The sequence below is a fragment of the Rhinolophus hipposideros genome (genome assembly GCF_964194185.1).
Source record: "Rhinolophus hipposideros genome assembly, chromosome: 7".
Classification (NCBI taxonomy): domain Eukaryota; kingdom Metazoa; phylum Chordata; class Mammalia; order Chiroptera; family Rhinolophidae; genus Rhinolophus; species Rhinolophus hipposideros.
This window is the reverse complement of record NC_138053.1, coordinates 31,739,435-31,760,358: the sequence shown is the minus strand read 5'-3', so window position 1 is coordinate 31,760,358 and position 20,924 is coordinate 31,739,435. Positions and strand designations below refer to the sequence as shown.

The following is a 20,924-nucleotide window of genomic DNA, read 5'->3' as shown; positions in this document are numbered from 1 at the left end:
TTTCTGTCTGTGATTTTAAATGTTCTTATCATGCTTACTGGCCTTCCTGTAGCTTCAGTGTGGTTTTTACTTAGCTTTTGAATGAGTGGCATCATCAATTCAACTGGTAACTGTTTAGCAACAACCAATTACCGCAGAAATTCTCAGGATTCCACAAAGAACCCATATGGAGAGCGTCTATATTAATTTTACATTCAAGATTCGGGGCCTTCCTTTTACCTTTGAAGACAAATTTTTTGGCCGCTCTTCTTATGCCACTTCTCTCACTTGGCAGTGTAGTTGAATGATATTCACCAGTTCGTTTATAATATGCAATCTGTTTAAGATGAAGTTCACCATTTTTCCCACTACGCACCATTGTGAACCTAGGTAAAAGGTATTTAAAGGTATAATTTAAATGATAAGCTAATTCAGTTGCTATTTCAGTTGAGGCTTCTGCCGTATTTCTGCTTCCATATGAATTGAACATCCCCGGAATATTATCTATGACAGAGATAACTAACACAGAACAGGAACAGTGTGATGTATATGAACTAAAATATTCCAATGCTATTTTTGAGATACATCATGACAAATTATCTTGTCTCTTTCCACGTGATAAGAAATGCTGGAAATTTTCCACATACTGGGAAAAAAGGAAATGAACAAGTACACTTCAAAAAGTTTTTTAAAAGTCTCTCATTATCATTAATTGAAATGTTACTTATATAGGATGGTTCTGTTATTATTAGACATTTAAATAAATGTTAGCTTATAAGGAGAGACATATAGTTCGTTATTACTTCTAATTATATTCATGGTCATTGCAAAATGCAAAAAAACACATTCAAATCGTTTATGAGAAAGATATATTTTAAAAATGTTCAAATGATAACTGACAGAGAAGATATTTAGCTATTCTAGGTCTCATACACTCTTCTGAATTACATACATGTAAGCTGCTTTTTTTAAACAGAAATGATTTTTGGTCCTGTGCATTACCTTCTCTACATTATAAACAGAAATGATTTTTGAACCTTTGTTTTGGCTGCACTATCCAAAACAAAGCAAAATTTCTCTACTTTAAACCCCAAATAATATGGGAAACCACTACATTAAAAAGGAAAAAACCCCATCTTTTTTCATGTTTTCAGTTGACAGGAACTATCCTGTGCCGGTTATTCTATTTGCCAGCATCACTACCCATCCAGAAGCCAGAGAAATAGGAAAAAAGCCAGAAGAGGTTCTAGTCATAGAAGCATAGGGAATAAAGAGTTCTTAAGTGCCAAGTAGAGGAGAAATTAAGTGATAGCAGAAGTAAAATGTGTCTAGTGGTTTTGGCAATAGTTACAGTAGAGGGGGGCAGGTAGAAACCAGACTGCAACCACCTAAGGAGTAAATGGACATTGAGTAAGTGGATTTAGTCATCTTAAATTTTGTTATGAAGGCAAGTAACTACAAGACAGTTGCTAGATTAAAACTATGAGGTTTATTCACCAATCGAAAAAATATTGGGCACCTGCTATGGTATGTAGCACACGCAATCCTGGAGATACAATAATGAACAAGATACATATCCTATTGCCTCTTACAGAGTTTACATTCTATTAGGGTTAAGAGATTGTTTTGACAGCCATGTTCATAGCAGTGTTATTCACAATAGCCAAAAGGTGGAAGCAATCCAATTTTCCATTGCTGGATGAATGGATAAACAAAATGGGATATATGCATACAATGGAATAATTTTTCAGCCTTAAAAGGATAGGAAATTCTGACACATACTAAAACATGGATGGACTTTGAGGGCATTATGCTATGTGACATAAGCCTGTCACAAAAACACAAATACTATGATTCTACACATATGAGGTTAAAGTTATAGAGACAGAAAATAGAATGGGGGTTGTTGGAGTGGGCGTTGGGAGTAATGGGGGAGTAATTGTTTAAAGGGTACAGAGTTTCAGTTATGCAAGACAAAAAAGAGTTCCGGAGATGGACAGTGATGATGGTTGCACAAGAATGTAAATGTACTTAATGCCACTAAACAGTACACTTTAAAATAGTTAAGATGACAAAGACGTCATCTAGGACTTTCATAGCTAAAGAAAAGAAGTCAATAGCTGGCTCCAAAGCTTCACAGGACAGGTGGACTCTCTTGTCAGGGACTAATGCAGCTGGTGAAGGCAGCTGACTTTAAGGTGAAGCCAATGCTCATATACCATTCCAAAAATCCTAGTCCTTAAGAATTAACATGTTTCCCCGAAAATAAGACCTAGACAGACAATCGGCTCTAATGCATCTTTTGGAGCAAAAATTAATATAAGACCCAGTATTATGTTATATTAATTACATAAGACCGGTCTTATAATAAAACAAGAATGCTGATTATCTGGCTAGGTCTTATTTTGGGGGAAACATGGTATACTAAATCTACTGTGCCTGCGTTATATAAGTGGAACCACAAAGCCTGGATGACAGCACATCTTTTTACAACATGGGTTTCCTGAGGATTTTTAGCCCACTATTGAGACCTACTGCTCCAAAAAAAAAAAAAAAAAATTTCTTACTTTTTTTTTTTTTCCCCACCAAGATCACTGCTCATTGACAATGCACCTGGTCACCGAAGAACTCTGATGAAGACGTACAATGAAATTAATGTTGTTTTCATGCCTGCTAACACAACATCCATTCTGCAGCCCATAGATCAAAACGTAATTTCAACCTTCAAGTCTTATTACGGACATTTGCCACTTAACAATGGGGATAGTTCTGAGAAATGCATTGTTCATCGTCATGCTAACATCATAGAGCGCACCTACAGCAACCTGGATGATACAGCCTATTACATCCCTAAGCTATATGGGCTAGCCCATTGCTTCTAGGCTACAAGCCTATACAGCATGTTCCCATGCAAAACAAGATTAAATCAAGCACAAGAGAGAACGATGCAATCAAGAAACGCAGTAAACACAAAATGTCCGAGGCTGCTGCTGGTGTAACATGGCATACTGTTTAACAGTAAACATTTTTTATATAAGTAGAAAGAGTATACTCTAAAATAACAATAGAGTATAGTATAGTAAACATATAGACCAGTGATAGAGTCATTTATTATCATTGTCAAGTATTATCTACTGTACATAATTGTATGTGCTATACTTTTATATGACCGGCCGTGCGCTTTTGTTCACACCAGCATCACCATGAACATGTGAGTAATGCGTTGCACTAGAATATCAAGGTGGCTGCAATGTCATTAGGCGACAGGAATTTTTCAGCTCCATTATAATCTTATGGGACCACTGTCATATGTAGTCCATCGTTGACCAAAAAGTCATTTTGCGGCACATGACTATTATTTAAAAAATATACAAGGTGTGATCAAACAATACAGTAAATGTTTAAATAAAGAAAAATTATTTCAGTGAAAGACACATTGCCATTAATTCCTCTCAAAATACTCCCCTTCACTTCGAAGAACACACTTATCCCATCGTTCTTGCCACTTTCTGAAGCAGTTCTCGAAGTCCTCTTTTGTGAGTGTCTTTAGTTCTTTAGTTGTGCTGTCATGGCTGCCTCGATGTCCTGAATCATTTTGACTTTGGGGAAGAGCCAGAATTCGCACAAAGCCAGATCCGGTGAATAAGGTGGATGAGGACACACTGTAATGTTTTTATTTGACAGAAATTGTCCTATGCCAGAAGCGATGTGTGACACGGGAGCATTGTCATGATGGAGGATGATTTTAGTCACACTTTAAAACACACCTTCTCTCAACCATAGCTTACACCCAACTGATGGCACCAAGTAAGTTGAAACTTGTCACACGCTGTTACTAAGGTTCGACACATTGCTTCCCATATCAAAGATCCCTGCCTTTCTATTGGATGGCACTTGGCAGCAGCATTCACCACATGTTTTGATCACAATGGAAAAGGCTCCATGTCACACATCGCTTCTGGTATGGCAATTTCTGTCAAATAAAAACATTATGGTGTGTCCTCATTCTCTTATTCACTGGATCTGGCACCACGAGACTTCTGACTCTTCCCCAAAGTTATAATGACCATGAAAGGTAAATGTTTTGAATGGATTCAGGACACCCAGGCAGCCACAACAGCACAACTAAAGACATGAAAGTCTTCCGGAACTGCTTCAGAAAGTGGTAAAAATGATGGGATAAGTGTATTTGAAGCGAAGGGCAGTATTTGAGAGGGATTAATGGCAATGGGTCTTTTACTATAATACATTTTTAAAATTTAAACATTCACCATATTTTTTCTCATCACACCTCGTATTTCATAAGACTGTAGGTGCCACAGTGACTCCACTGATGGATCTGGATAAACTGAAAACCTTCTGGAAAGGAGTCACCATTCTAGACGCCATTAAGAACATTTGTGATTTGTATGAAGAAGTCAAAATGTCAATATTAACAGGTATTTGAAGAAGCTGATTCTAGCCCTCACGATGACTTTGAGGGGTTCCAGGCTTCAGTGGAGGACGTAACTGAAGATATGGTGAAAATAGAAAGAGAGCTAGAATTAGAAGTGGAGCCTGAAGATGTCTCTGATTTGCTACAATCTCATGATAAAATTTTAACGGATGAGGAGTTGCTTCTTATGGATGAGCAAAGAAAGTGGTTTCTTGAGATAGAATCTACTCCTGGTAAAGATGCTATGAAGACTATTGAAATGACAAAGAATTAAGAATATTACATAAACTTAGTGCATAAAGCAGTGGCAGGGTTTAAGTGGAATGACTCCAATTTTGAAAGAAGTTCTACTGTGGGTAAATACTATCAAATAGCATCCCATGCTACAGAGAAATTGTTCATAAAAGGAAGAGTCCATTGATGCAGAAACTTCATTGTTGTCTCATTTTAAGAAACTGCCACAGCCACCCCAACCTTCAGCAACCACCACCCTAAATCAGTCAGCAGCCATCAACCTCGAGGCAAGACCCTCCGCCAGCAAAAAGTTTATGAATTGCTGTAGGCTCAGGTGATGGCTAGCATTTTTTAGCAATAAAGTATTTTTTATTAAGGTATGTAGTTTTTTAGACATAGTGCTATTACACATAATAGACTACAGCATAGCATAATCATAACTTTTACATGTATTGAGAAACCAAAAAATTTATGTGACTTACTTTATTATAATGATTCACTTTCCTGTTGTGGTCTGGAACTGAACCTGCAATATCTCCGAGGTATGTCTGTAGGAATCACAACTGTGCGGTATTGGCAAAATGATAGCCATTAGCCTATAAAACAGAATAGAGTGTCCAGAAACAGAGCTACACAGCAATAATAAATTGATTTTTTAAAAAGCGCCAAGAGAATTCAATATAGAATGAATAATATTTACAAGAAATGATGCTGGAACAACATCCATGTGAGAAAAGATAAACCTCTACACATACCTTGCACCATCTGTAAAAATTAACTCAGGATGGGTCATAGACGTAAATGTAAAACCTGAAACTATAGAACTTCCAGAACATAACAAAAAAGAAACTCTTTGTGAGCTTAGGTTCTCAGATAGCAAACAAAAATAATCATCCCTAAAAGAAAAAAGTTAAAAAATTTGTTCTTACAAAGATACTATTAAGAAAATAAAAAGAGAAATCACAGTTGGGAGAAAATATCTGCAGTCCATATATGTAATAAAGACCTTGTGTCCAGAATTTATAAAGAATTCTCAAAGCTCAACAATAAGAAAACAAACACTCCAATTTAAAAAGTGGGGAAAAGATTTGAGCAGACATTTCATCAAAGATGTGGGTGGCAAATAAACACATGAAATATACTCAACACCATTAGACAATGAAAAATGCAAATGAAAACTATTGTAAGATACCAGTACATAGCCACCTAAATGGCAAACAACATCAAAACAAACCTACAATACTAAGTACTGCCAAGGATGCAGATCATTGCTGATGAGAATACAAAATAATGTAAACACTCTAGAAAATAGTTTTAACCCAAGAGAAATGAAGGTATATGTCCACACAAAAATCTATATGTGAATGTTTCTAGAAGCTTTATTCATAAGAGCCCAAACCTGAAAACAATCCAAATGTTTATCAACTGGTGAATGGAGAAACAAATTGTAGATCCACAATTTGTGTGGTAGATCCACACAGTGGAATACTACTCAACATTGACAGGGAAAAAACTATGAATATACCTAACAATATGGATGAATCTCAAAATCACTATGCTAAGTGAAAGAAGCCAGACACAAAAGACAACATACTATATGCTACAATTTATACGATACCTGGAAAAACCAAAACTATAGGGAGAGAAAATATTTTTTTTTTAAATTCAAAGAAAAGAATTTTAAACAACTACAGGAGCGATTTTTAAAAATAATTGCAGACATTTATGAGGTACTTTATTGTGGTGATCCTCACAACATCCTATGGAGTAGATACTAGTTTTATATCCATTTTATAGATAAGAAAATGGAGATCAAAGAGATTATCCAGTTTACTCAAGGCAACAGTTAGTGAGTGCAATGTGCTGACATTTGAACCTTGGTCTCTGTTGCTTCAAATTTCATGTGGTTGTTTTTAACCCCTGCTACACTAGTAATTATTTGTCATCCTCAGCTTTCACACTTGGTTCAGGCCTCTGCTAAAAAAGTTATAATGTGATTTTGTAGTAAATAATTTAGATTATAAATAAGAAATAAGAAGACTTATTATTTTTTAATGTTTACATTGTTTCACACAGTGGGCACAGTGGACATTCAACTATCTGTGAATCAATAAAAATTTCCTGCATTTCCTGACAGGAGAGTTATCACTGAATTAAGAGGGCACACATTCCAAGGTAACTATTATTTCACTTGGCGAAAACATTATTTCACTTGCATGTATACGGCACTGCAAATAGGGTGTGCCTAAGAAGGTAAGGCTTTTACCCTAGGAGTCAATTTCTAGTGTGTGCATTACCTAAGCCTCAATATCCATATTTGGAAAAAGAACATAATACTTATCCCTCCTTTTTCATAATTATGTGGACCAATGAGATAACAGATTTCAAAAGTCCTTTGCAAATGGTAAATCAATGTATAGTTATTGTTAAAATATTTATATATTATCATCCATATCAAGCTGTTCAAAGTAACAGAGAAAGCTTTTTCTCAAAATCTTTATTTACAAAAAAAAGATTTTAAAATCTCATTCCTTTCGTTAATGGCGTTTAATGTTTTCTAGCAATGTTTATAATGTTTTACTAACAATGAAACTCAGAAGACTAAACAGTTGTATATTTTATAATGAGATTATGGTCTAATGCGGAAGCTTCTACTTCTACCAGTAAAGACAGATGACAAGGACAAATAGAAAATGCGTAAGAAAGAAAAATAAGTTCATGAAAAGTAGTGTTTTAAGTAATATGGTTAAAAGTTTGCTGCTAATATTTGGTATTTACATAGAGCAATAACATAGTTATTTTTCAAAGTATATTCACCATTTGGTCCCCAGAAACCATCCATTTGATGAGTTAATGAGAAAATGGCTTTAACTTGTAATATTCAGCAGAAACATAATTTTCCAATGGCCAAATATTTCTAACCAAAGTATCATATACAAGGGAGTGAGAGTTAAGTTGTCTGAGTTATAAAAATAATTCCCAAATCTGAAAACATTTATCCATAAAGATATAGGTCCTCCGATGTTCACTGCAGCTTTATTTACGGTGGCCAAGACATGGAAAAAACCAAAGTGTCCTTAGACAGATAAAGAAGTTGTGGTATATATACACAATGGAATACTATTCTGCTATAAGATGAAATAGTGCCATTTGCGACAACATGGATGGATCTTGAGATTATAATGCTAAGCGAAATAAATCAGACAGAAAAAGCAGAGAACCGCATTTCACTGATATGTGGTATATAAAACTGAAAACAACAAAGGAACAAGACAAACAAATAAAAACTCTCAAACACAGACAATAGTTTAGTGGTTACCAGAGTGTAAGAGGGGAGGGGATAGTAGAAGAGGGTAAACGGGATCACATATATGGTGATGGAAAGAGAACTCACTCTGGGTGGTGAACACACAATGTAATTAATATATAGATGATGTATTACAGAATTGTACACTTGAAACCTATGTAACTTTACTAACCACTGTCACCCCCAATAATCTTTAATTAAACAAATAAAAATTTAATATTAGGCCTTCTTTGGGTATGCTCACAGTTTCAAGGATTTTTGTTAAAATAATTGCTTATGTATTAAAACATGCAGGAGTAAGAAAAGGCAGTGAAGGTGGTTTATTACAACTTCTAGTTTTTCAAGAGGAAATGTCAGGATCATATTTGGTTGAACTTTTTATACTATGTCCCTTGTACAATATCATATAAAATCAATAAATACATGTGTAAATATTTATTACTTAATTCCTTTAATAATTTTGTCTTATGTGTGTAATAAAGGCAGTTAAGTATCACTTTCAATCAAATTAGGCTGTAATTTTATTGATTTTTTTCTGTCAATCAGACAGAAAAAGCAGAGAACCGTATTTCACTGATATGTGGTATATAAAACTGAAAACAACAAAGGACACCAAGGACAAAACTCATCAAGGCTACCAAGTAAAGCCCCTAAAAGGTTGGGTTACGCACATGTTCCAATCTAAAAACTTAAACCCTGTAATGTTTCAATAAACACGTTAACTGAGATCAGAATATTACTTCTGAATTACTCTAGTTTAACGTCTGAAAAATGGTCAGAGCACACTTTTACGAGACGTCAACGCCTGGGGAATCTAAATACTGCAGACATTTCTCTATAATCTGCTTCGTTTCAATGTGCAAATTCGTTTAACGGAAACGTCGTCGTCAAATGCATACCCGTGGGCTGCACGAAGCCACACGTGCTACATGAATTTCCCTTTTGAAACTTGCTCCACGCTCGCTCCGAAACGCCCATTTAAGGCAAACGCACACTGAGCGCAAAGGCGTCCTTTTCCTTCAAAACCACGGGACACGATTCTCCCTTGGGCTCGCGTTGTCTCCCCGCACAAGAGATTTCCATCTGGGGCAAAAGGATACTCTTTCTGATTAAGTAACAACTATGAGAAAGGGAGAGAATCAGTTACTGTCCACCCTGTCCCGCGCGCAACTTTGGAACGTCCTCGGGATCCCGGACGCTACTTTAACTGCGACGGCGCATTTCCAGAGCTTAAAGCAGCTCGTTCACTAAATCTGAAGGGCAAGGTCCCGCTCAATTTAGCCCAAGCAGAAAAACTACCATCAAGCAAAACTCGATTCCACCGACCAGGCACCTCCCTAGGCCCGACGACGGAAATCGCCGCTTCAGCTCCGCGGGCGCAGGACATCCCAACGCCCAAGCAAGGCCCTCCCGCCCCAAGGGCGCCTGCGCGGCAGCCGCAGTCAGTCACACCCTTCCTCGGCTCTGCAGCGCGAATGGTTTTGAAATTACTGTCAGGTCACGCCTCACTTTAAAGAAAATCATTAGGGATGAAAAGCACACCAGAACGACCACTCACCGAAGTGGTCCTACATGCAAGCGACAGGATTTAAGCTTCCTCTCGCGACTTATCTGGCGCTGCCGGAAGCGGCACTCTCCGTGTCGTTAAGGGAAGGTGTTTACGGAGGCGGTGGCGCCGCGGACAGAGAAGGTTAGGAAGGATCGTTGCGCGCTTGCCGGAAATTGTTCCGCCCGGGGAGATTTCCGTGTGAGACCCGAAGCGGGCGAGGAGGAGGCGTGGCTGAAATGCGCTAGCGTGGTAGTGCCTTGCAGCACCTCTATGTGGCTCTTGGGCTGCTACTACGGAGAGCAGACCCACGTCCACGCTCACAGCTGGAGTCTCTTGGCCGACACCTCACCCCTGCCCCGGGGTTACCGAGGGAAACCGAGACCTGCTTGGGCTCGGCTCTCTCCGGCTGCTCGCCTGACAACCGCAGCGGTGGCAGGTGAGCGCCCCAAGACCGAAGGCGAACCGGGATGCGGAACCCGGTCACCGAAGGTTTGCGGCCGCTTCTGGGCAATGGCTTTGTCTCCGGCGGAGCTCTGCGGAGCTTTAAACGCGCGCTGCTCGCGGGGTGGGAGGGCAAGCGGCAGAGCGAAAGGCAGCGTGGACGCGGGGGAGTAACGGTACCGCACCCGGGGGTCGTTTCGCGTCTGCATTTCTCCTCCTCCTCCATTGCTTCCCTTTGCATTTCTTGGGTTTGAGAGACCAGAGGTTGCAGCTCAACTAGAAAGGAACCGCCGAGCTTCTAGCTGGTCCTCCAGACTGCGGTCTCGCGCCCCACAAAGGAGGCAGCCTGGAGTTTGGGGACTGCTGCGGGGGAGAGATGGCTGTTTTTATTTTCATTGCACGGTCTTCATCCCTTTGCGCCTCGCCGGCTGCTACCGCACCTCGAAAGAATGAGAAGCTCCCGGCGTTGCAGCTTTCCAGAGCGAGGACCGAGGCTGCGGGTCACTGCCGCACCTAAGCACTGGGAGAGTGGGGCATCCTCGCGCCGTGAGGCAGAGGGGGCGAGGGTGGTGACCATGGGGTCTTATTTGCTGTCTTCTCGACGACTTCCTGGCAGCTTGCGACCTTTGGAGTCTGGTGGCCGATGCTTGCTTTGGCTTCAGCGTACTGGAAGGCTTAGCTGTGGAAGTAGGAAGCATGGCTGACTTGAGCACCTACCACCATCCTTGCTCTACACTCGGATAGGCTTTTGTTTTACTATTGAAAACGCTTCAGTGAAAAATCAAGTTTCTGTTTCAGGCAGGTAAAATAATAACGATAGCTACCATTAACTGAATTCTTCTGGGTGCCAAGTGCTTCACATATTTTTCTCATATACTCCTCAACAGTCCCATGAGGTATGTTAGATTATCATGCTCATTTTACAGGAGTTAGGAACTGAGGCTTAGAGACGCCACGTGACTCTCCCTAAGAAACTTGTGGTAGTATCGAGCATTTGAATCTCTATTAGAAACCGGATTTTTTTCGAACCCCAAAATCTGTGTCAGCTATTTATTGTACTGCTATTGTCGTACCATTATGCTTCATTTTTTCCTATTTTTTCACTATTATTGGCAGTGGCTGAAAGTATTCATTCACTAAAAGAAATATTTGATATGCCTACTTATGTGTCTAATGAAAGACAGACATGATATTTGTCTTCATGAAGCTTCAGTATTGTGATGCAGAATTAAGTAATTCAGAAACCAAAATGCTATACTTACTGTAGCGTAGCTTAGGCTTGATTAAAGCAGTGCTTAAACTGATGTGCAGAAAGTTCAGAGTTGTACAATCAAACCGTATTATTTAAGTTTTAAGCTCCTACTGCGTGCATGGTAGTTATTGTGAGGGTATTACACTGAACAATTGGTAGAACATTTGTTGATCATCTAAATAAGTACTATGCACCAATTAACTACAGAGAATATAGATGAAGTCCTTGTTCTCCAAAAGCTCCCCTGCAACTACATAAAAATAGTATTCTGGAACAATTAATTTTCTTAAGTAGAAATGATATCGTGGTTATGTAGGAGGATGTCCTTATTTTTGGAGATGTATGCTGAAGTATTTAGAGGTGAACTGAGTCTGTTGATGTCTACAACTTACTTTCAAATGGTACAGTAAGTATATGTGTATATAAATAGAAAGTAAATAGGGCAAAACGTTAGCAATTTTTTGAGTCTAGTGGTGGGTATATGAGTGTTTATAGTGAACTATTCTTTCTTTTTTCAATATTTGAAATTTTTCATAATAAAAAATTGAGGAGGAAAACCCTAACTCTAAAGGAAACATTATTTTATTTTAATTTTATTAAATTTATTTGGGTGACTGGTTAATAAAATTATATAGGTTTCAAGTGTACAGTTCTATAATGCATCATCTGTTTATTGCACTGTGTTCACTACCCAAAGTCGGATCTTGTCACCATATATTTGACCCCTATGCCCTTGTCTATCTTCCTCCACCCGCCATTAACCCTCTACTGTTACTGCCATACTGTTGTCTGTGTGTATGAGCTTTTGTTTGTTTTTGTTACTTGTTTGTTTGTTGCTTTCAGTTTTATATCCTACATACGGTGAGATCATATGGTTCTTGACTTTTTCCGTCTGACTTATTTTGCTTAGCGTGATAGTCTCAAGATTCAGCCATGTTGTTGCAAATGGCAGTATTTTATCCTTTCTTATGGCTGAGTAATATTCCACTGTATATATGTATCTCATATTCTTCATCTAGTCATCTATCAAAGGACACTTCAGTTGTTTTCATGTCTTGGCCATCATGAATAATGCTGCGGTGAACATGGGGGTACATATATCTTTACGAATAAATGTTTTCAAATTTTTTGGGTAGATACCCAGGAGAGGGATTGCTGGGTCATATGGTAATTCTATTCGTAATTTTTTGAAGAACCTCCATACTGTTTTCCATTGGTGCTGTACCGATTTACTTTCCCACCAAAAGTGTATGAGAGTTCTTTTTAATCCACAACCTCTCCAACACTTGTTATTGCTTATCTTGTTGATGATAGCCATTCTAACAGGTGTAGGCTGGTATCTCTTTGTGGTTTTGATTTGCATTTCCCTAATAGCTAGGGAAGTTGAGCATCTTTTCATATACGTACTGGCCGTTTGTATGTCTTCTTGAAGTATCTGTTCAGGTCCTCTGCCCATTTTTCAATTGGATTGTTTGTTTTTTTGATGTTGAGTTGTATGAGTTCTTTTTATAGTTTAGGTATTAACCCCATATCGAAGGTGTTGGGAAACAGACAATTGTGAAAATAGATCTGAAATGTTATGGATCATGGAGGATGGGAGAGGATGCTGATATGTATTTGAAGGCTGTCAGAGGCATGAGAGTTGTCAGAAAAACATTCATTGAGGACTTTCCAGTTGGTTATTGAAGGAGAAATAGAACTTTTAAGGAGAGTGAATTCCAGGCAGAGGGAAGACAAGCTCAGCAAAAAGGTACTGAATGCACGTTTGAAGAAGGAAAAAAATCAATGTGAAGGTTGTGTGGAACTTGGCATGTTACTTGTATAAGTAATCTTATAAATGATACTAGCCTGCCTTTGCCAGCCTGCAGAATAACCTATGGTGGAGCTTTAGTAATAGTGCCCTGCAATGAGTCACCATTTATAGCAGTATTTCCATTGGAAACTGCTTTTAGGATTTCAGGAAAACTGGTTATGTGTCTGTCTTGAAGATGAGCAGCAGGAACTGGGGCTCCTATTTTCTCTGATTTGGGGAGCAGAGATTTACTGGTTCATAGGGTCCTTGAGGGAACCTATAGAAAGGGCTACATTGATGGCTTGGAAAGATTTTAAGTTCAGGTGAGGGGGGGTTTCTGAATACTACCTGGGAGTGATGGATGATACAAGGTGTCATTTTAAGGATTATGGTAAGTAGCTCTGACCATGACCAGTGAAGATGAGAAGATGATGTTTATTCCAGGCAGTGGTGTTCATGATACCATGTTTCCCCGAAAAAAACGCTGTAGTCTCAAGCATTGTGGTAAGACTGGAAAAGATGTAATGAGGTCTCCAGCAGTAGCAGGGGGAAAGAGGAATGTCTGTGGTTTCATTGCACATGAGATAAGTTGAATGGTATGTATTCTGTGCTAGTTAAGTTTAGTTCAGAAATCTGTCTTAATTATAACAGCTAACAGGATATGTAAACAGGTAACATTTACTTAGTGCTTACCATAGGCTAATTGCTATGGTGTCTTCAAAACAATCAGATTTATCACCCCATTTTACTGGAATTACTCGTAGATCTTTGGGAATAGGACTTGCAGAGTTTTGCTTTGCAGTTCTATCTAGCATATTCAACTCTTCTTAAGAATATTTGATCAAGTAATTTCTCACCAGTAATCAAATGAAGCATTTGACCTATAGTTTCATCTTGGTAGGTAATTATGATAGTTTTAATATGACCAAGGAATAAGTACATGTAAACAGCTTTGAGGTTACGTCACTGTTATGTGATAGTTCTTAAACCGATGTTTGTGGGCATCTGTTTATGTGGAAGAGTTTGCATGTCAGTCTCATAGAAGTGCATGCAGTATTTACTGCATGTGTACACTTTTTTTCTGAGGAGAGGATCCATAGATTTTATTACATTTGCCAAAGATTTTTTGACTTCTAAAAGTTTAAGAGCTGTTGTCATAATGAAATATTATACTCACTCTAATCTTGTTTTGCTGATTTACACAGGAGAGCAGAATGGTTATTTTCTCTAAAAAAAAAAAAAAAAAAAAATCTGTCTACAAACGAAACTTTTATAAATTGAAGCCTTTCAAAAATTGATTTAATGTAATTTCAGATTGATGTATAGTTGTCAATGGTTTTTAAACCCACATTACATTTTGTCTATTCTTTTCCATTCCATTCAGATATTACTGAACTATGTGTGGAAGCATTTAGCCTTTAATGTAATTTTGTTATAACTTGAATAATTTTCTTCTAATTTGTTAGATAAGTTTGGACTTGAGGACTTTAGTGTTTAGCCTTTTGGTTATTCTGTATCAGTTTGTCAAATTGCTAAGATGTATATTATTAAAAATCGGAGTCTTAATTTCTTAATTTTATGGAAGAAAATGTCTTTTCATTTTTAAGGTATATATCAAGTTATTGGTACTGATTTTAAAATCATTTAAAATTATTTTTACATCAATGTGTTTGAAATATAGTCTCTAAAATTAATATTTCCATTGCATTTTAGGTGAAAAGGTTGCTATATCACCTCACTGAAGCAATAGACTCACTATCTTTGTGTTTTAGACTGCATCAACACGAAGCAATGATATCTGAGAACAAAAGAACATTTGCCAACTAACTGTCATCGCCATTCAAGTGACTAAAGAAGCAGAAGAAACAAGCTGCAACAGACCTATGTGTCAGCTAGTATAGAGAGAATGCTTTCTTCTGAGGCTGTTTATTTAGAAGCAGTTTTAGTATAGCACATTTAAATTATACTCTATATCAAATGAAATAAAAATGAGTGAAGTCCCCAGATTCTTTGTTGGGCCTGAAGATACAGAAATCAACCCTGGAAATTACAGACGTTTCTTCCACCATGCAGACGAAGATGACGAAGAGGAGGATGAGTCTGTAAGTTGTTTGTTTTTCTGATGAGAGGAGACCAATACAGGATAGGCTTTTTACTGATCACTGTGAAAAGTAAATTAATATTATTATTCCACCCCTCAATCCACCCCAGAAAAAATTACTTTCAAGTTTCTCTTTACAGCCAAAATTTTTCTTCATCTGAAGTCTTATCTAGAAGTCCAGGAACTAAAACAGAAAAGCAGAGATTGGCTGACATAGACTAGAAAGTACTACTGTCTTTCCTCTCCTACCCTTACCTTTTGTCTTTAGTTCTTCTGAATACACTGAACACCACTGATAGATCAAATCCAGTCTTCTTACATGTAAGGACTTTGTTCTGTCACCTATATCTAAAACAGTACTTGTCTCTTATCCCTTCTACCTGCTATGTATAGCTAATATTCATTTCCCACATATTTCATGTGATACCACGTCTCTTTGCTGTTGTATGCACTGCTGTATCTCTACTAAGTAGGCTTATTTCAGAGTACCTTGTGAATTGTTTTTCGTTCTTCAAAACCCTGTTCAGATTTCATGTTGTTCACTCCCCTTGCTCTTTTCTCCTTGAGAAACTGGAATACTTCCTCAGTACCATTTCTATACCTTGACATATATACTTCTAATCCATGTATCATAATGTACTGTATTATTACTGTGTTCCCCATTAGTCTAAAAGTGCATTAAGAACAGGTAGTTTTTATATATCTGACTCTTGAGTGCTTAATATAGTTCTTGGAATATTGGTACTAAGTAAATTGAGTTTACATTCATGAACCGTTACATATGGTTCACTTGACCTATAGATTGATAAAACAATTTATTCCAGATTATTCTTCTGTTTTTAAGATTTCAAAGATGTGCATTTCATTTAGACATTAAATTTAACAAAATAACTTAGATCTGTTTAAAAAAATCGTTTTCATGCTTCTAAGTTTTTGACTAATAGGAAAATTCTGTAGTTTGTCTTAATGTAGGTTTGTTTGTACATGTTAAACTTGAATGTTTCCAGTTCATCTTAGCCAATGACCAGATGTTCATTAAATAGATCTATAATAAGTAAACTTATTATAATAAGTAAAACTTAGCATATTAGTTTTTTGTTTATTAACTGTAAAGCAGTATGAAATGTTAGGTGGAGTACTTTGGTTATCTGAGGAAATCTACTTTAGAAATATCATCATGAGCTATGTTGAGGCTTTTAATCAGGAAAAAACTGAATAAGGGAACATAAAAATGGATGATCAGAGTGGGAAAGATAGCAGATCCCAGGGAGATTAGGATTTACAATCAAATCCAATACCAGTTTGAATTTTATATGAGTCAGAGGAGGCAATAAAGAAATATAATCCTAGGCGAAAGAAGAATTACAATTTAATTCTGATGTCAGATTTATAATAAGGAAAAATCTAGTAAAGCTTTCTAGCTCTAATATAGTTTGAGTGTGAATTATAATGTCATATGAAATATATAAATTATCATGGAATAGAGAATTGAAATGAAAAACTGGACACAGCTTTATATATTTGATAAAACTCTTAAGTACCTGAATGCAAAGACCTCAGAATGAATCTTGAGTGATTTTATAAATGTGAGCTACTTGTAAATTATTATTTCCATATCCTGCTTGTTAAGTTTCAGGCCCAATCATTGCCTTTGAACTGTAGTAAGGATGCAGAGATGAACAACACAATGGAAGAGGGATATTAGAATATGGGGGCTGGGTTTCAAAGAGCATTGATGCCTTTGTGAGCAGTGTGGTTTTCCCCCAAATTTCCTTCCAAGTTGTCATAGGTGACCAACTAATATTCAAGCTCAATCTACAAAATTAGTTTAATACTTAGTAGTTAGTATAGCTTTGTACTCAGAACATTTTATTTTAGGCAAGGGAATTCTTAACTCATTCCCATTGGCCTTTGTAGTTGGATTAGATAGATTTTGGCTTTTATTTGCCCCTTCTGGTATGAGGAACATAAATGTTGGGAACAAAGAAGTATTTGTTTAAGTTTGAAATCTGAATGAAAATAGTAACAATGTTCTGAAAATTTTTTGTTTTAAAATTTTTATCAGACCTTTGTAGGAAACTATTATTTTGTTACATATGTATTATAACAACAATGTAATTTTGGAAAAAAAATGCCTTTTTTGGTTAATGTGTAACTTTTATTGATTCATCATATGCCTCATCTACCTCTTAAAAAGACTTAACATAGCTGTACTTTGGAGTTCTTAAGTCAACCTGATTTTTTTGTTTCTTTTCTGTTTTTAGCCACCAGAAAGGCAGATTGTGGTTGGAATATGTTCCATGGCAAAGAAATCCAAATCCAAACCAATGAAGGAAATTCTTGAACGGATCTCCTTATTTAAATATATCACAGTAGTAGTATTTGAAGAGGATGTTATTTTGAATGAACCAGTGGAAAATTGGCCTTTATGTGATTGTCTTATTTCTTTCCATTCTAAAGGTATTAAAGAATGGGGAAGGAAACCCCTTTATCCTCTGATTATAAAACTAATACATATTAATTGTAGAATATTAGATAAAATAGAAAAATAAAATTAAACTCATCTACTCTCACAGATAGGTGATGTTAACACTTTAATATATTTCTTTCCAGTCTTTTTTTCTGTGTGTATTTTTAGAAACATTTAGTATTATAGCGTATATGTAATTTTATATTCAAATTTTTCACTAATTATATCAAGTTTTTTTCTCCATATCATTCTTCAAAAGCCAGATTTTAAATGGTGTTATAGTGTATAACGTGGATTTAACCAGAATCCTAATAATTAGATGGTTTTCAGTTTTCACTATTAAATACAAGGTTTTGATGAACTCCTCAAATGTATATTGAATTATTGACTATTTTAATCCTTGTACTTTTGCATATAGGAAATGATCTTCCACTCATATATGTATTCATACTTTATTTCTTAGGAACTTAATATTTCAGTTTTAGATTTTACTTGTCTTTTATAAAGCAAACAGGAATATTATTTATTACTACTTTGTAATAAAGTAGTACTTCATAGTAAAGTCTGCTAATCAAAATTATTGTTAAATGTATATCTGAAACTTTATAACCTATGACTGAATTAAGTGAATTTCTCACTAAGAACTATAATTTAAAGGATGTTCACTCAATTAAACCTAATGTGTATATAAATTGTTCTTGTTACCAAATATGTAGTCCCTAGCTGTGTCAAAAAAATTATCTCACTTTAGTCAGGTGTTCAAGAAGCATCTCCTTCAGCAAGAAGGAGATGGACTATGGTTGGGACCTTTCATGCTCCCTTAGCCTGTACTGATTTTTGTTATTTCATAGAGAAGCCAAGGCCCTGATCTTTATAGACTGTAGTTCATCATTTCAGAGAATCTTAAAATTTGCTTATCCTTGAGGGTAAGGTGTTTTTCGCTTACTACCACATAGTTCTTTCTATAAAACCTATTTGCCTATAAAAATTAGGTGCTATCTAAGGTCATATCCCATATGCTGTCTTTGTTTAAGGAAAAAGTTCCTCTTTAACAACAATAACAAAAACAGGAAACTGTTGCTGAATTCTGTTAGACTTCAAAATGGTAGACATTGAGACATCTTAACAAATGAAGAGTTTTTCTGAGAGTCTTTTTAAAACTTGAAGTGTTTGTAATTTGTGGCCAAGTGATTCCTAGTGTAGAGTACCTCTATTTAAATTTTTAAAACTAAGGAATTTTGGAATAAATCTTCTTTAGACTGACTGTAGCTCTTTAAGTTCCGTATTCTTTAACATTTTCTTTCTCTACTAACTAGTCTACAAAACACAGTGTCTTCACAGGTATACCATCATATACTATAGTGAAATGCGTAAGCTATGCATGCTTGCTGATTTTCACTTTTTTCTTTAGATAAGATACTCATTAAAATACTGTCATCTAAGGAATAATAATAGTTAACATTTATTGAGCACTTGCTATGTCAGGTATTGCACTAAGTGTTTTATGTACACTCTTATTTAATTCCTCAAAAACCCTACTATGTAAGACTGGTATAATACTCATCTACAGTCAGAAATCAGAGGCTTAGAAATGCTAAATAAATTTGCTGAAAACCACGTAGCTAGTGAAAGATGGAACCAAGATTTGAACCGTGGTTTATGCCCTTAACCTCTGTGGTGTACTTTCTTAATAATGTGTGTGGATGGATAAAATTGCAGACTTTTACTGCCAATATGGAGTGAAATATAATCATTAAAATTCATTAGAGTTTCTTTTTAGATTTCTTACTATATCTGCCATTTGATTTATTGTAATTAGTAATTTTAGCAAAGTTTGGAAAATTTCTGGGAGTTAATATCTGATATTTTAACATTGACCTAGTAACAGCAAGCATGATTCTGTTCAGATATATTTCATATTTCAAGCATATCTATTGTATGTGAATCAATTTTTGGTTTTGCCGCTATTTTTTAAAGATGCATAACTTCTTTGAACTATCAGCAAATTTATATATATGTAAACATCAAAATATTTTAAGTGAGAAAAGGAGTTGTGTATATTTAAAAATCACCAGGTGATTGTGACATACTTATTTATATATAGATTTCTGTTTGTATATGAAGTAATCTTACCTTTTGTCAGGTAACTTTGAATAGTCAGGCATTGACTAACATAACCACTGGCTTGTTGTGCCTTATCAATCAAATACACGAGGAAAAAATAAGATTTATTTAATAGTACACACTAAATCAAGTTTTATGTACTTATTATTCCATGCCTTATTTAGAAAGCAGTTATGTACATAATGAAATTAAACTTTTTTGGGAAGTGGCATAAATTCAAGTTGATAAAGTTATAGATGTCAATTTATCTTGAGATTATACAGAGTATGTTAATAATGTGTGTTCTTAGGATTTCCACTGGACAAAGCAGTTGCCTATGCAAAACTCAGGAATCCGTTTGTAATCAATGACTTGAATATGCAGTATCTCATACAAGATAGGTGAGTGGTGAAGTTGGCTGAATTAAGGGAAGGAAAATTAACATTTATTTAATATCTACTATAAGCAGACATGGTATGAGGTGTTTTCATATACATTAATTTGTGGTATCCTTGAAATACTACTTAGAAATAGGTATTTATATCCAGTTTCCCAGATGAAGAGTCTTGAGAACCAGGGATATCAGTTAATTTGGCCCAAGTCACAAGTAGTTCTACAAGTAAGGGACAAGGACTTACATCAGTTTGTTTAATTTCCAAAGCCTACTAGACCGTTGAAAATTAAGAATGATTATTCTATCATGTGACTCATCAGTTAGGGCTGTACACATAACTAGATTGTTTTTAATGGTAAAGAGTAACCAGATGATTTCACTATATATCTTAGCATTCATTTAACAAGCCAAAAGCATGGGTTTCTAAGAGAAATTGTAAAATATGAATGTATTTGTGTATTCATTTAGTTGGTGTTTCACTCTGATGGCTACCCTTATAATTTCACTAGCATTCTATTTCCTTTTGTGTTAGCATTACCATATGAGATTATATATGAAAATGCTTTATAAAGTATATCGTCCTATAGTTTTTTGTTTTTCTATTTTTGTTTTTTTATTATTTCAGATAGTAACATTAATATCTAAAATTTTAAAACATTTTTCGTAGGTTTACATATTAATGCATGTTTATACATTATAAATGTGTGTGTGTGTATAAATGCAAATTAATTTTAAGAAGTTTGGAAAAGAAAAGCATTTTACCCTGCCACTACATCTACCATATTTGTTCAGATAGAAAGCAATACATATATACACTCACAGTTTACAAAATTGGTATCACTATTCTCTTATAATATTGTGAACATT

The 20,924-nt window shown here is 35.9% G+C and overlaps 2 protein-coding genes across 30 annotated transcripts in view; one reads left to right on the top strand and one right to left on the bottom strand.

Annotated features, from left to right (window-relative positions):
• Positions 1–9,598, bottom strand: part of GIN1 (gypsy retrotransposon integrase 1) — a 30,747-nt gene extending 21,149 nt beyond the window's left edge. The window contains exons 1-4 of one of the 8 annotated variants that reach the window (XM_081052939.1): positions 9,514–9,598; positions 5,131–5,244; positions 2,547–2,609; positions 220–365 (exon numbers count right to left, since the gene is read on the bottom strand). In XM_081052939.1, the coding sequence (XP_080909065.1) occupies positions 220–365; positions 2,547–2,581 (181 nt within the window). In that variant the 5' untranslated portion in view covers positions 2,582–2,609; positions 5,131–5,244; positions 9,514–9,598. Of the gene's footprint in view, positions 1–219; positions 366–2,546; positions 2,610–5,130; positions 5,245–8,854; positions 9,384–9,513 lie in introns of those variants that run through there. The other 7 variants (XM_081052940.1, XM_081052941.1, XM_081052945.1 and 4 more) reach the window with 7 other exon arrangements.
• The window catches only part of PPIP5K2 (diphosphoinositol pentakisphosphate kinase 2), a 62,114-nt gene continuing 50,595 nt past the window's right edge, over positions 9,406–20,924 (top strand). For 19 of the 22 annotated variants that reach the window (XR_013993593.1, XR_013993594.1, XM_081052931.1 and 16 more), the window contains exons 1-4: positions 9,424–9,940; positions 14,703–15,091; positions 17,355–17,550; positions 19,974–20,064. Coding sequence is in view for 20 of the 22 variants with exons in the window: in XM_081052931.1 (XP_080909057.1) it covers positions 14,978–15,091; positions 17,355–17,550; positions 19,974–20,064 (401 nt within the window). In the remaining 2 variants the exon portion in view is untranslated. Of the gene's footprint in view, positions 9,941–14,702; positions 15,092–17,354; positions 17,551–19,973; positions 20,065–20,924 lie in introns of all 22 variants that reach the window. The other 3 variants (XM_081052927.1, XM_081052920.1, XM_081052928.1) reach the window with 1 other exon arrangement.